Here is a 16362-nt window from a genome sequence, read left to right as displayed (position 1 = left end):
TATAGTAGAGCAGTTTCCTCACACGCTGACCTCTCCCTTGCACTGATGCACTCTTACCCTTTTCTTCTTTCCCTGTTGAGATGACTCTGACCTACTGGACTGAGATAAAATCTACTAACTTGCATTTATAGTAAGGGAAAGGTTCTGGCAACCTTTTTCTTATCTGTACATATTGCATCTTGTCCTGTCTCTGTTCCAACAAGCTGTTCCGTAGTGCTGGCTTGAGCTAACCTTGCTGACTGAGTCGTGTTTCCTCCCAATAGACGTAGCCTGACGGGGGACAGAGCAGTGTGTGCCTGTGTGTGCTTGATAGAGCCCTTTCCTTGTGCAGTTATAACAGGGTGACTTCCTTGTTTCTCCTCCCTTCCTCTCGGGGCAGGTAAAAGTAATTTGTTCTAATTCAGGAGGCCACGCCATCTGCACCAACACAAGGCAACTTCGTGCCAAACACACCTTCCCTTCTGTTGAGCCTCATACCGATGGTTTGACTTGCTTTCCTTTTCCTGCAAGGGAAAATTGGTTTTTTATTCCTGCTCCCTAAGGAAACTGAGTCGTAGATCAGTTCTGCCTCCGTGTTCATGCAAAATTCTCTCCGCTGTTCGTTCTTGTTAGTTCTGACCGAATTGGGAAAATCCGAAATTCAACCGCTGTACAGCTTGGGTAGCTGGGGAGAGCCCCCAGTTAATACTGTGCAGAGAGGGGTGGGGGACAGGAGGGAAAGCTGAGCGGTTTGGTAGGTGGGTGGGCTCTGTGCCGAGCCCCAGTTGAGGCACTCGAGAACCTTTGTTATCGCAGGGCTCTGCTTTAGGATCAGCCCTGCGCCTGCTTCCTCCCGGTGCCGCGGGGACGCGGATTGCTCGCTCCGCTCCTGCCCTTACATAACCGCGTTAGCAGGGCTGTGCCAGGGGAACTATTTCGGGCGGCAGTGCCCCTCTTCGAAGCCTTTACGCAATAAACCGTGCGGGACTAGGCCCGAGAGGGGCGCCGGGGACCGAGGGGAAGCAGGGCAGAGCGCTGCGAGGCTGCGGCTCGAACGCGGGGGCATTTCGGTCGGGCCGTGGCCTCATGTCAGCGAGCGGGAGCTGGCGCGGGGATGGCTCCCAGCCCCGAGCGGGGTCAGTGTGCCGGAGCTGTGTGTCAGTGAATCCGCTGCCGGGCAGGAATACGCCAGAAGGGCGGCGGGCCCCGCTGCGCTCGGCCGGGCATTTACGGTAACAGGGTGGTTACGGTAGCGCGGGAGGGCCTACGTGCGCGGGGGCGGGGCGGGGCGGCGCGCGCGCGGCGGCGGTGCGTGCGCGGCCCCGCGAGGCGCGTCTCCCTCGCGAGCTCGCGGTGAAAGGATTTGGCGCCAGGCGGGTCCCGCTCCGCAGCTCCCGCAGCCGCCGCAGCCGCACAGGCCCCCCGCGCCTCCCGCCCGCTCCCACCGCCCGCCGGGGCACCCATACACCGCAGGCACAGCCAGAGTCGCCCGCCCGTCCCTGACCGCCGCCGCCCGCGCGCCGCCCAGGGACCGAGCCGCCAGCGCCGCCGCCATGAGCTGCTCGCCCGTGAACGTGAAGAAGCTGAAGGTGTCGGAGCTGAAGGAGGAGCTGAAAAAGCGGCGCCTCTCCGACAAGGGCCTCAAGGCCGAGCTCATGGAGCGGCTCCAGGCCGCGCTTGACCAGGAGGAGGCCGGCGGGGGCGGCCCCGCCAGCGGCGCGGCCGAGCCCGGCAACGGCAGCGTGGAGGGGGAGGCGGCCGAGAGCGGCGGGGGCGCCGCGCAGCTCCGCCAGGGGGGAGGCCCTGGCCAGGCCGCGGCCTCCGCCATGGAGGACGACGACGAGGAAGGGCTGGAGGCCGCTGATGGCGACGCCATGGAGCTGGGCGAAGAGAACGGCGAGCGAGCGGGGGCCGGGGGCGGTCCCATGGAGGAGGAGGCGGGCGGCGACGAGGAGGAAGAGGAGGAGGAGGAGGATGAGAACGGCGACGACCAGGGATTCCAGGAGGGGGAGGACGAGCTGGCCGACGAGGAGGAGGCCGTGGCCGGAGACGCCAACGGGCACGGCGACCAGCAGCCGCCGCAGTCCCAGCAGCCGCAGCAGCCCCCACCGCTCCTCCCGCCGCGCGGCGCCGCCGCCGCCAAGGAGGCCCCGGGCAAGAGCGCCGGGGGCGCCTCGGGGCCCGCTGCGGCCGCCGCCTCCGGCCCGGCGGGCCCCGCTAAGCAACAGCAGCAGCAGCAGAAGAAAGCGGAAGGCGGCAGCGGCCGCCCTGGGGCTCAGGGCGCCGGGGGTGAGTGAGCGCGGTGGGGACGAGGGGGGGCCATTAATCCCATCCCCCGCCCGCCATGGCGGGGGCTGCCCGCAGGGGGGTGTGAGGGGGGGGCGGCTTCCGGGGCGCGCGCGGGAGGACGTTGGAGGCCCCGCGCCTCGTGCGGCCCCGGCGGGGGGGGCCGGGCGGGGGGAGGGGCCGCGGGGGGAGGGGCGGCGGAGGGGCCGCTGGGGCGCGCTGTGCATTGTGCGCCGAGGGGCGCGCGGCGCGCGTGACGTCACTTCCGGGCTGGGCGCACGGGATGGCGCTGGGAAGGCCCGGCGGTACAATGGAGGCGGGAGGAGGAGGAGGAATTCCTGCCCTGGGGCTCCCGCCCGCGGCCCGCCGGGAGGAGGCGCAGTCGTGCGGATCGCGCCGTGCCCTTGCGAGCGGCCGGGAATGTCCCGCTGTCCCCGCGGGGAGGAGGATGGGGGTGCGGCGTCGCAGCGGGTCCAGGTTTTTTTTGGTCCTTTTATTTTTTTTCATTTTATTTTTCTGGCTTTTCCGTGGGGATCTTAACACCGACGGCCGCACCGGCTGCTGCGTGGTGTAGTGGCAGCTTCCGTCTGCTAAATCACTTCTGACTCACGACAAGTTCTGAGTCTCCCGAGAAAATTCGAGATATGGGGTTCTATCTTTAAAAAAAAGAGCAAAACTTCTTTTTAGGATATTATTGTTTTTCTCAGACTGTAAGTTCTTGCAATTTACAAGCTTATAGCCCTCAGAGAGATTTTATTCCTAATTATATTAAAACTTAAAACAATTAAAATTAATCATTCATTTTGTTACAGGAGATGGTAAAATGGAACAAAAACCTGGTGAGAAGAAGAGGGGAGTGAAAAGACCACGTGAGGACCATGGCCGAGGATATTTTGAATACATTGAGGAAAATAAGTATAGCAGGTAAACAGACTTGATGCTGGGTAGCATTTTGTGAATGAGGAGGAGTAAAGTACAGGAGTGTCTATTTTAACATTGTGAAAATATATGTAGCTTTATTATCTTTTGTTTGGTCTTTGTTTTATCAGGGCCAAGTCCCCTCAACCACCTGTTGAAGAAGAAGATGAACATTTTGATGACACAGTGGTTTGTCTTGATACTTGTGAGTAAACATGCTTTCCTTTGCTCTGGAAAGATGTGGTGTTATATTTTTAATCTTAATGCCACACTTTCTGAAATGCAGGCAGAATACCTTTGTTGACTTTCATTACCAGGTAACTAAAAAATAAAAGAAATTGTGTTTCTACCCGTTTTCAATATACAGAGATCAGAAGGATATGCAAGTATATTAGCAGCAGTAAGCTTGTTTTCCTACAAAGTCTATGGTGACAGAATTTTGTGAAGAAATCTTAACCAAAACTCTTACACAGTATGGAAGCTTGAGTGGCCAAATGTAGAGTGAACATAGAACACCCTGAAAACAGCTTGAGAAAATAGTTGTCCAGCACTGCTGCTTCAGAAAGCTTAGAGAGTCAGTAGTGTAAGTGATTACAGTAGTATGGTTGGTGAAGTGAGCTTCCCGCATAACTTGCGCTATATGTGTACCGAGCAGTGGAGTGTTCTTTCACATCTTCTGAGAAATTGAACAAAATCTGGTAAGGCCTCCTGAAAGGTGACCCATTTATGCAGCCTGGGAGTTTATGGGGTTGGGTGGTGATTTGTGTAAGTGGGAAGACAGAGGGAATTCGTTGGCAGAGCGTAGACTTTGACAAGTACCTGCAAATGGGTTTTTTGAGACAGATTATAAACATTACTATTACTGGGATGTACCGTAAGAGCAAAGTTGACCTTTGTATTCTTGAGGGTAAGTATAAGAACTTAGTGCAATATTAGAAAACTGGAATAAGTAGTGCTTGAACTTGTTGGATTCTTAAAGTGCCATGGAAGAAAAGCTTAACTTCTGGCATTATCTAGCATATTTGTTAGTAGTTCCAGATGGTTTTTTTCCCACAACAAGTGCTTTGAAATGGAAGGCAGTATTAGTTTACAGCCACATAAACTGCTCAATATGCCATCCTTGACATTTTGGTAACTAAATCTCAAGTTTCTAGCTGCTAACCTGGTGAGTAGCCACCTCTGTGGGAGCTTTGGATTTTCCCAATGACTGAGTAAATGGCTGCTGTTAATTATTACTATTTCTATAATAATAATAATTCCTAGTGAAAAGTTTTCTTACTGGACAAACTTCATGATTTAAAGTGTTAAGAGACTGTTTAGAGATAAGATTCAAACATAGCCTAAAGACTGAATAGGTATTCTCTTTTCTGCACCATAGTGATCCAGACATATAAGAGGTTTAGCCACTCTTAAGTACCTTTTATTTCCCGTGTCTTAAAAGGAAGCTGTAATTTTAAATTCTGTTGTCATTTCCTGTTCTATAAGTAACATGCAAAGGTGGGTTTCTTCTGTGTGATTTTATCTGGTTTTCACACAACAAATAAAAGTTAAAAGTACTAATGAGAAAACACTTGGAAAACACTGTTGCAGTTGGGGATGGTTGTATGCAAAAATCTTGTGCCTGACAGTTGCCAGTAATACAGGGCAGACTGCATTTGGTGTGCTCAGGCAGCGTGCAGGTTTTACACTAGAGCAGAACTCACTGTTTGCTCCTTTAGCTTCTTTCTTGTAACTATCGAATAGGTTTGGAGCTTCATCTATGGATTCCTTGTTCTGGGGAATTAAAGTGCTCTATGCTGCACCCCATCTTACCATTTGGCATTGTCATTCTGAAACCTATTAAAAGATTAATTAGCAATTTGATGGTGTTCAGCTCTGAAGATGCCTGTAAAACCAAGGTTCCATTTAAGCTCTTAGGTGAATTCATAGTGTAGGTCTTGTTTTTGGTCTGAAGTAGGTTCTCAGGCTAAGCACAGAGAGTGTTTGAATTAAACACTTGTGTTTTAATTGGCTTAATCTAATGGGACTCGCTAGTTTATTGTATTAACCAGAGACTATTTTCAGTACTCAAACGTTCATGTTTACTTCTTAGCAGCCCTTAATTTTGAGGGTGAGCATTAAGAATACTTCAAAAACAGTACAACAGCACATACTGCCAAGAGCATGATGCAGATTGCTCTGTACTGGCAGAAATAGGTAACCAACAAAGAAGACTCAAGTGGGTAGATAAGGTGAAATTCAGGGGCTTTTAAACAGATGGAAAAAATAGAGGGGAAATGGGTGACAAAAGTGAAGATAACACCTTGAAAAATTGCTCTTGTTAGCTAGTTTTTTTAAGACTTTATGCTGAGCTTCAGCCTGTGCCTCTGTCTAGGCATATGTTCAGTTGTGAGTTGCTTTTCTGAAAGCCAATGAGTACTTGCTGGCAGTTTGTCTTGAATATCACCTTTGAAAGCTGACATCACCTTTAATGCATACAATTGGACACCTGTACGTTATTTTGTAATCAGAGTAAACAGAATGATTTTTATGTTAACAGATAACTGTGACCTGCATTTTAAAATCTCAAGAGACCGGTTTAGTGCTTCCTCTCTGACCATGGAAAGCTTTGCTTTCCTTTGGGCTGGAGGGAGAGCTTCCTATGGAGTTTCTAAAGGCAAAGTCTGCTTTGAGATGAAGGTGAGTTACTGATGCTTACAGGAGACTGTTTTGCATGCTTAAATAAAATATTGTTTATACTTGTCACATTTTTTGGACTAAGTTAAAGCTACATCATGTGAACAAGGCCTCAGAAGGCCTTGTCTTATGTGCCTGTGAAATGTTCTTGATAAAAGATGGCTCAGTTTGCAAAACTGTTTCCTCTTTAATAAGAACTTCCATTTAACAACAAAAAAACCCCAAACAAAGCCCCCCAAAAAAACCACAAAACCCTTCATTTTGTCTGAATGAGATGTTTGCTCTCATTTTTTAACCAAGAATTCTATTTGGGAGCTCATGCATCAACACTTGTAGAACTTTTATACTCTCTAGTCAGAAGTTTGCTTGGACTTTTTGAAGAGTACAGAGAGCTTGATTTCTTTTTAAAAAAGGGATATAAATTATCCCAGCAGTCCTTTCTGTTTCCACTTCTCTTTGAGTTTGACCTGCTCTAGGTAGAGACTTGGGCTGGATGACCTCCAGAGGTCCCTTTCAACATGATTAACTCTGACTTGATGCATTGAATGTGAGTATTTAGCAGGTAGTTAAATTTTGAGAACAAAAGTTCTCCTGAAGGCTAAGAACAGCAAAGAGCAATCAGCCTTGTAATAAATTGATTTCTCCAACTTGTGGATGGAAGAGTAACAAGAGCACAAAGCTTGAATTTTTTTTATTTTTTTTACTTAAAACCATGTTAAAGGCTTCTTTGCATGATGTGCCTGTGTTCTCTTACTCTGTTCTCTTCCTCTAGTGCTTTGACATGTAACTTTTTCCATGAGAACTGGGTAGTGATCCCGTTCTTGCTGTTGCATGGAGTGATTTCTTTTCTTTAACTTTGGGAGGCCACTAAAGTGAAATTAATGTCACTGTTGCCCTGTTCACTTTCAAATCAGTTTGACCTGACTTAAAAAATTGCAGAAGCTGGTAGGATACTGATGGATTTTTCACTTGAATTTGGTGAAGTTAGTAAATGCAATTAAGAAATAGCTGGTTGCCTACAGATTCCAGTGCTTTTAGGTGGTTTGTTGGGGGGTTTTTGTATGTTGGGGTTTTTTTGTTTAAATCTGGTTATGTTGTTTGGAAGTTGGCAGTTTGCCCAGGAAGTCTGCTTACAGTGAAAAGGGATGAGTGTAATATTTGCCTCAGTCTATATAAAGCAATTTTTTTTTATCCATTGCATATTTTCTTAGCAAAGTAATTTACTGTTAATCCAAATTTTATGGCAGCTCTTTTGTTTTTTTTAAATATGTATACATCTTGTTTGTAATACTAATACAGTGTCAAAAGGACTTAAGGCTTTTGGCCACTGAGGGGGACTACTTTGACAAAGTGATCAAGATATATGGTATCTTCAGTCTTCATTGCTAGGTCAGGAGATAAAACTATTTAGTCGTTGGCTTGTGGTTTCAGAATGTTTTATTTTTGCAGAAGGTGATTACTTAGCAAAGATTCAACCAATGTGTAAAGGTTCCAAATACTACCTTTTGTGCTTCCATCTTGTTAGTGTCTAATAAATATCGCTTACCTTTTGCTGAATAATTTAAAAATAGGTTACAGAAAAGATTCCTGTTAAACACCTGTATACAAAAGATATTGACATACATGAAGTGCGAGTTGGCTGGTCACTGAACACAAGCGGAATGTTGCTTGGTAAGAATTAAATGTTTGATTGCTTTTGAATTGTGTATGCTGAATATGGCTGAAGTTTTAAATCATCTTTTTCTGAAGCAGGTGGGACAAGCTTAGTGCTTGTAATCTATGTGTTCTGAAAAGTCTTTATTTGGTCCTAGTAATAAACTTTCTCACACCATGTCCTGTAAATGACTCAAATTAAGCCATTAAGTATTCAGGCTTGTAAGGAGTTCATAATTTCAGAGCTAGTTCTTCCAGTGGTCAAGTATGGCTTGTGGAGAACATTATCAAATACCTAACAAGATAAAGATTTCTCCTTTTTGTGTGGTGTCATAAGAGGGAACAGGGGCAGCCCTTCTCTCTCCCCCTTCTCTTTTTTCCTCAAGGATGGGACATAGTGTAAGATTTAACCAGTGAAAAAAAATTAATGGATAACTCCATTATCATTCTTTTGGCTTGGGGGGGAAATCCTAATTTCTGAAAATAGTTGGAAAAAAAAAAAGTACAACTTCATTAGATGTATGGCAAATGGTCATAATAACACTGACAGCTCATACTTGTTGCTGAAACACATCTTTGTGGGAAATGTGTATGAGTTGGTATGTTCTGACATCAGCAACAGCTTTCTAGTTAAGTACTTAAGTTCCACCTGAGTGCTTATGTTTGACACTTCCTGTTAGCTTGTTCCTTGCAGCTTCCTCCTCAGCTGTGGCATAGGCTGACTGTCTGCTAAACTCCCTTTAAAATGGGAGGGGTAAGTGCTACTGGAGACTAAATTCAGTCAGAAAGCCTTTCTGACTATGTTACAGTAGGTATACCAGTGCATAATGTGAGGTCTTCAGATTTTAAAAATACTTGCTCATGTCTTTATCTGGCAGTTCAGCTTTATTGTCAGGATGAATCTGGAACCAGCAGCATAAGGCTCTTAAAACTGGGGTGAGGAAAGGCTGCCGTTCCATCTCAAGTGAGAGTATTCTTGAATAGAAAAGTGAGCTTGTGTAACTGTTTAAGGTCATAGCTTGTTTTGGCATTAATAAAAATATTCTGAACGGCAGCTTACATAAGTAGCTGTAAAGTGATTTATTTCTAAAAGGTTAGGTGGGAATGCCTGTTTTTAATTAGTTTAAATCATTTCTTCAGGTGAAGAAGAATTTTCTTATGGGTATTCTCTAAAAGGAATAAAGACTTGCAATTGTGAGACTGAAGACTTTGGTGAGAAGTTTGATGAAAATGATGTGATTGGATGTTTTGCTGTAAGTTTTCACTTATTCAAGGATGTTTTTCCTCAAAAGAGAATATTTTTAGACTTCTTTGATGTGATAAGCAGTAAAGCAAATACTTAAAATCATGGGAGCAAGACAAGTTGTTTAACATAGGGAGATGCTAGAAGCAGCAGCTATTATCAACAGTGGCTGCTGCCAACGTGATTACGTATTCATAAACAAATGTCTTTAAAGCCTTTAACAGAAAAATCAGATCTTAAACAAGATGATCATTGGCAGTAACTCATTGTAAGAGAAAATTTGTTTTAGTTCGTTTATGATATAGCAGTGTTACAGGAGTTAAATGAATATAGCGAGTATAGTGAAGTGACTAATATAATTTCATAGAGTGAGGTACTTTTATCTAACGTGATGTTTTGTCTGAAAAACAGAATTTTGATGGTGATGAAGTGGAACTCTCATATTCCAAGAATGGACAAGAGCTTGGTGTTGCATTCAAAATAAGCAAGGAAGTTCTTGATGGACGACCACTCTTTCCACATGTTCTCTGCCATAACTGTGCAGTTGAGTTTAACTTTGGTCAGAAGGAGGAACCTTACTTTCCTGTTCCTGAAGAGTATACCTTCATCCAGAAGGTCCCCCTGGAGGATAGGGTCCGAGGACCAAAGGGACCTGAGCAAAAGAAAGATTGTGAGGTAAGTTTCTTCTTGATAATCTCAGAGTTGTTGAGATAGATGGATGGCAGTGGTAGACTTAAGCAGGCTATTACACCACACTCTGATGTTGTTTGGGAACTTTAATACTTGGTATCCCATGACTGTTCACTACCACCACCACCCCCTGACACTCCTACATTCCCTCTCAGTATTCATTAGGCTTTCTGGGCTAAGTTACATACTAAAGAAAATCTTTGAACTAGTATCTCAAGTATAGAACTTGTCGTCATAGGTGGTGATGATGATTGGTTTGCCTGGGGCTGGCAAGACTACGTGGGTTACCAAACATGCAGCAGCAAATCCCGGGAAGTACAACATTCTTGGGACAAATACTATTATGGACAAAATGATGGTAAGTGAAAATACGACGTTTGATTTCTTAATATATTAAAAACTTGGTGTAAATCCAAGGTGTCTGGCTGCTGTGGGATTCTTTTGTATCAAAGAAACTGGCTACGTGTTAGCTAGTGACTGTTAAAAGTCTTTTTACCTTGCTGAGCTGCTCATTTGTATGTGGCACAGCAGAATTCTAAAGCTTTTTGTGGTAGTATATAAAAAACAGTCAGCTGTTGTTGACTCTTTAACATATTTCTGTTTCTCTGTGTTACTGTTTTCAGAATAGAATGTTTAGCTGGAATTAGTATTGTGATGAGTATACCTTGAACTGAACTGTATTGATTCACCTAGAGTCTTTGTTTGTAAAGCTCTGTGTCTTATGGAGGCTTGAGAATTTCAGTTACGAGTTTGCAGCTATTGCCTTCAATTGAACAATCCATGAATTGAAGTGGAGAATATTTAGCAAAGAAAATGTCAGCCACGTGTATCACAACTACTTTAACTCTGGAAAATCTCTCCATAGGTTGCAGGTTTTAAGCGTCAGATGGCAGACACTGGGAAACTTAACACACTGTTGCAGAGAGCTCCACAGTGTCTTGGGAAGTTCATTGAGATTGCAGCCCGTAAGAAGCGGAATTTCATTTTGGATCAGGTAGAAACTTCAGTGAAAAACGGTTAAGGAATCTGTTATAGGCTGTAATGTAGTAATTAACTGGGATTAAAGTTACATTGTAATAGCACTTTCACTTACTTACTACTCAGGGGACACAAAGTTGAGATATTACTACAAATGCTTGTCTGAACTTCTCTGGATTTATGGGATGTGGGAGGAATAGCGTTTTAACACGTGGATATGAGTTCGTAACTTTGCATTGTGCAGCATCTTTATGTCCAGTTATTTGTAAACTTCATTGCAAGCTCTTGTAGAGGTGAAGTCTATACACCATAAGTTGACTTCCTTAACTCTTACAATGACAGCTACGTGTAGTAAGTTACTGCATTTTTTTCAGACAAATGTGTCTGCAGCTGCGCAGAGGAGAAAAATGTGCCTGTTTGCAGGCTTCCAGCGCAAAGCAGTTGTTGTTTGCCCAAAAGATGAAGACTACAAGCAAAGAACACAAAAGAAGGCAGAGGTGGAGGGAAAAGATCTTCCAGAGCATGCAGTTCTCAAAATGAAAGGCATGGAACATAATCCTATACTGTGTTTTAGGATGCTGACTATCTGTTTAAAGGATTAAGTAAACGTGAAGTCTAAAAAAAAAATCACTTTATCTTAAACAGTTGTACTTAAACAAAACTGGAAGACTATTGTAACTTGGTAGGATAACACTATATTGTGTTCCCTCTGCTGCAGTCCTTAACACTACTCAGTTATGCTGATACGCTTCATGCAGATGCACAAAGCTGTCTTGGCATAAAGTGCCCTATATGAGTGATATATTTGGCAGAAACTGGTATTCTGAGTGGAGGCTTATAAAAGTAAAAAAAAGATACAGGCAGAATGTTTTTGAGGTTTGGAACAGTACTGGTAACTCCATGAAGACCTGTTTATTTCTTTTGTCACTGTTATATTTCCTAAATGCTCAAATTATGTAATTTTGTCCCTATGCTTGAGGGAATGCAGGGGGTGGGAGGAAGAATGGGAGAAAGGTGATTAAATTGCAGCTTTGATTGTAGCTGAATGTAGATGCTGAATACTCAGTGTTTTTGCAATTATAGGGAACTTCACACTGCCAGAGGTAGCAGAATGTTTTGATGAAATAATCTATGTAGAGTTGCAAAAAGAAGAAGCTCAGAAGCTTTTGGAACAGTATAAAGAAGAAAGTAAGAAAGCTCTTCCGCCAGAAAAGAAACAGAACACTGGCTCAAAGAAGAACAAGAAGAGCAATAAAAATCAATTTAATAGGGGTCAGAGAGGACGTGGAGGATTCAACATGCGGGGCAACTTCAGAGGAGGAGGTGAGCCTAAAAATAAGGCTGTGAATTCTGGAGGTTGCTGCTACTGAGGGAAAAAAGGGTGTAGTACTTGCATTGCAGTTATTATTTAGTGGGAATCTTGCTTTCAATTTCAGCAAGTTTTAACGTTTTAGTGCAGAGTTAATTGTCCAGCTTAAATGAGAAAATTGTCAAAATCCTGGATTGCGCTGTTGATTTTCAAGTAGGAAATATGTAAGACCTGAAGTAACTCTCTCCCTGCAGTCCCTGGCAATCGTGGTGGATACAACAGAAGGGGAGGCAACATGCCTCAGCGAGGTGGTGGAGGTGGCGGTGGTGGCGGTGGCAGCAGCGGTGCGATTGGTTACCCATATCCTCGCGGCCCTGTCTTTCCAAGCAGAGGTGGCTACTCAAACAGAGGAAACTATAACAGAGGTGGAATGCCCAACAGGGGGAACTACAACCAGGTGATGCTTGGGTGGGGAGGGGGGATTGACTGGGTGAACTACAATACTTTGGATGAGGTTGGTTGAAAGGTTTGGTGGCTGTGAACAGCTGCACACTAGGTTGTAGTGGTACACCACTGCCACACTGCAAGGCTTTTCCGGTTTAGTGCATGTGCACAGGGCTCTGAATGCTGTGTAAGAAGTGCTGCTGTGGATGTGGGGGTTCCATGTTAAGGCTGTACCTCTGTCTTGTTAAAAACGAAGATTTCTAGGGCATGTATGTGAAGGCTTGTGTTTAAGATTTTTTGTTTGTCAGGTGTCCCCCTTCTCTCCTGACAATAGTAGTCACTGTTGTTCGGCTTTAGGGTCAAGGTGTATCTTTATCAAATATTTAGAGAACTTTATGGAAATGACTCTGCACAGTCTTTGTCTTGGTGTCTGGTATCAAACGCAACTGGTAAAGGTGCTAGCCTAGGTCTTACCTGGTGGAGTATCAGTGGAATTCACGAAAAAAAAATTGGATTACTGAAAAGCCAGCAGATGGAGCCCAAGCCAGTAAACATGGTTCAAGTTTGCATAATACTGACAAACAGGAGAAATGAAATATTTTATCTACTGGTATCAATGTCCCTTTGTTGTACCATAACTTCTATTTGAAGTTCTGTGGGTTAGCTCTTCTATTTTCAGTTGTGTGACCCATATCCTTTTGTCTGATCAGATAACATACCCTTGTAGCAACTACAGCCTTTCCTAACTGAAAATAGACAAGCTCTTGTATTTTTAGTTGTCCTGGTGCAGTTTAGCAGCTGAAAATAGGGTGAGGCAAAACTGGATTAGCCAGCTTTCCAGACCACTGGCAACGACAGTTTGAGCTGGCTTATTAATTCTGGTGTTCTCGCCCCTCGTTAAAAAGGAGTTGCTTAGAGAGGAGGCTTTTGATATTCTAGTGTTTTTCAGGGAGGGTTTTGTGTTTTGTGTAGTTTCCTTTGTTTTGTTTTAACACCAGACTGACAGCTTGAATTTGAAAGCTTCAATATGGTGTGTGGTGGTTTGGTGGTAATAAAGATTGGTATTAGTACACTTCTGAAAAACACATATAGATGTTGTTAAAAGCTGTTGTCCTCTTGCAGAACTTCAGAGGAAGGGGAAATAATCGTGGCTACAAAAACCAATCTCAGGGCTACAACCAGTGGCAGCAGGGTGTAAGTAGTCCCAACTTTATCTTTTTACTGATTTTTTTAACTTGAATATTTCAAAATGCTGACTGAAATAATTAGATGTGTAATCAAAACTGGATATTAAAATTTTCTAATGCTAGGTAATATCACTATAAATAGTTTCCTGTGCAAAACTTAATCTGGCTTGATGGTCTTGATATATCAAATATCAGCTGTGGCTTAACAGCCTTAATGGTATGTAGTGTTTGGCATCACATTACTGCTGTGAGGTGAGCTCATAACTGCCTTCAGTTGTTCAGAAACTTGCTGCTATTGGAGAGGATTTTATTCTTCTCAAGTTCCAGAGGAACTAGATGTTTGTTAATTACTTTTTTTTTCTGTAAGAAATGTAACCATTTTGCAATTGCAGATTAAAACTAACTATTTATTCTTTATTGCAGCAATTCTGGGGTCAGAAGCCATGGAGTCAGCATTATCACCAAGGATATTATTGAATACCCAAATAAATGAACTGATACATATTTCTCCAAAACCTTCACAAGAAGTCGACTGTTTTCTTTAGTAGGCTAACTTTTTAAACATTCCACAAGAGGAAGTGCCTGCGGGTTCCTTTTTTAGAAGCTTTGTGGGTTGATTTTTTTCTTTTCTTTTTTTGTACATTTTTAATTGCAGTTTTAAAGTGATTCGTAAGAGAACCTCAGCATTGTGCACGATAAGAGAATGTGTCAGTATTTCAGGGTTCTGCATTTTATCTGTAAAATGTGACTTTTTTTTTACCACAACAAAAGTAAAACGTTGCTTTGTACCTGGTGTCTTTTTATTAAAGAATTTTCTCCTTTTTCCCCATCCCCCAATTTCTAAGAAACAGTCGTGAGTCATGTCACAATACGATAGCAGTGTTAGCAACCAGATTCGTACAGAGGCTTCTCAGTAGCCCTCAAATACCATGAGATTATGTAAAGCTCCATATTACACTCCATCTTCTCTATGAAGCTTTTGGGTTGGGAGGGGAGGAGGGGGAGGTAAAAGTTTCTGGCAATAACTAGGACTTTTTTGTAACACTTGGAACTCTTCAGGATGTTGGGGGCAAAGCAGAAACCTGGGGCTAAATAGTGAAGGTGGAGTGTATGTAGAAGCTCTTAAAGTTGTAAAACTCGGTTGCTTTATTTGTGGAGGCTCAAACTTGTGAAGGTACAACACCATAATTTCTTTTCCATTTGTTCTGCATTTTGATTCTGAAAAGAAGCTGGCTTTGCCCATTTCTTATTAAACAAAACTTGTTGTAAATCCAGTTGTCTAATGGGATCTATATGAAGTTAGCTGTGTGTCTGTATAACTTTCCCCACAAAATACTGTATACCTAGTGTGCTTGTAGTAGTTACTCCACCATTTTGTAAGCTAATGAAACTGTGAGTCACCCATTTTATATCTTAATTTTTAATCATGTCAATTTTCAAATGGGTGTATCTCCTTAGCCTGCTGATTCCTTTTCTCTTTAAAGAAGGTGGGTGGAGAAGTTTAACTCTAGACGTTTGTTTGCAATAAAATAAATTCATTTTACTCTTGTTTGGGATTGTCACCATCAAGGTCTAAAATCCCTTTAAGGCTATAAAGAGGAAGAGAATGTATGAAAGTGACGATGTTGGACAGTTTTAAAACTCATTGCTGTGTACATGCTCAAATACTTGTGTTTCTTTAAAATCTAAACTGGTAGTCGCTCTGTTAGAGATCTATCACATGTATAATTTCACAGTTTAACATGGTTATATGTATAGGGCAAAAGTCTTTGAGTTGGCTTGCATCATGTAAATCCACTTAACCTCTTTATTGTAAAATAGACATTAGGGAAGGGACTGGACAGGGAGTAGGATGGGAAAGAGGCTTGTCATGAAGTTTAACAGAGAGCTTCAATTTGTTTTAATTGCTATTATGTTCAGCTTTACGCTTCTGTAAAATTGTAGTGGCAATGTTAGCTGCTGACTTGTGTTTTAATGCCATGAGACAGGGGAGAGATGTCACCGTTGTCAGTGGGACTCAGCATGCACGTGTGAGAACACGTGTCACTGCCGGCACTGGGGCGTTGGGCTGTGCTGGCCGAGTCCTCGTGGCAGCGTACAGCCTAGCAGAGGCTCCCTGGCAGCAGCCTAGAGCTGGAGTCTGTGTAGCGTGCTGCAAACTTCTCTCAAATGTTAGTCAATTTCTAGTAGTCTTCAGAAGTAAAGATAAAGTTGTGTTGCTCTTCTAGCCTTTATAGCAGATGCATATTGACATTAAACATTAACAGCACCACCTCCTTGTTAATATTGCTTTAAATCATCCCTTTACTTCGAATGAAAAAAATGTAAATTGTCTTTAAAGAAACGCTATTTAATGAACTAGAAATTTGGGGAGTTGAAACCCAAATCTGTTCTGCTGAAATGGAATTTTCTTTAGACTTGAAAAAAAAAAGTTTAGTGTAATTAAAGTCCATCTCCCTTCTACCCTCTTCATGAGAACTAACACTTTGTATGGAGTGCTGATCCTTTGCTTATTTTGGTACTCTATAAAATGATATAGTCTTAAATATAAGAGCCTACACTTACTATGTGGTTGTAAAGCTTGTATTTCAATTCAAAAGTCTGGGATGTTTTGTGTTCAAGTCTTTGCCACACATGAAGTGTCTCAAAAGAGGACTTTCTTGTTTCCGTTAAAAATGCTCCTGTATGACAGAAGCTGTTTTGGTAACTTCAGCACTGGCTGTACTGCTCATCTTCTCAGGAACAGAATTCAGAAAAGCTTTAGGACATGCACCACTGGGGCATGTGTAGTTCAGAGAGGGCACACAGAAAAGTCCCAAGCACGTCCTGCTCGTGGTTTGTCATAGTAGAGTGGAGACCAGCACTTGTGTGAGGCTGTGTGTTCAGCCTGGGTCTGCCCAGAGAGACTTCATCAGTATAGCTGTGATTATTCATAGCAAAGGGATTTGTTTTGCCATGTGAAAATTGCTTTTACAGAAAAGCCATTACCTAAAAAATCA

At 43.4% G+C, this 16362-nt stretch overlaps 1 protein-coding gene across 1 annotated transcript; it reads left to right on the top strand.

The window, feature by feature from the left end:
• The first annotated feature begins 1304 nt into the window (after positions 1-1304).
• HNRNPU (heterogeneous nuclear ribonucleoprotein U) lies at positions 1305-14906 on the top strand. The gene is made up of 14 exons (XM_051783316.1): positions 1305-2268; positions 3078-3189; positions 3315-3388; positions 5723-5862; positions 7431-7530; positions 8653-8765; positions 9167-9430; positions 9684-9803; positions 10311-10439; positions 10798-10966; positions 11507-11746; positions 11987-12189; positions 13299-13370; positions 13787-14906. Exons 1-14 carry the CDS (start codon positions 1533-1535, stop codon positions 13838-13840), a joined length of 2526 nt encoding a protein of 841 aa, XP_051639276.1. The 5' UTR covers positions 1305-1532; the 3' UTR covers positions 13841-14906.
• The last annotated feature ends 1456 nt before the right edge of the window (positions 14907-16362 follow it).

Source organism: Manacus candei, unplaced genomic scaffold (genome assembly GCF_025592945.1).
Source record: "Manacus candei isolate 608988 ecotype Guabito, Panama unplaced genomic scaffold, ASM2559294v1 h1tg000017l, whole genome shotgun sequence".
In the NCBI taxonomy this organism is placed as follows: Eukaryota; Metazoa; Chordata; class Aves; order Passeriformes; family Pipridae; genus Manacus; species Manacus candei.
The sequence above is the reverse complement of the archived record's forward strand: the minus strand, read 5'-3'. Positions and strand labels throughout refer to the sequence as shown.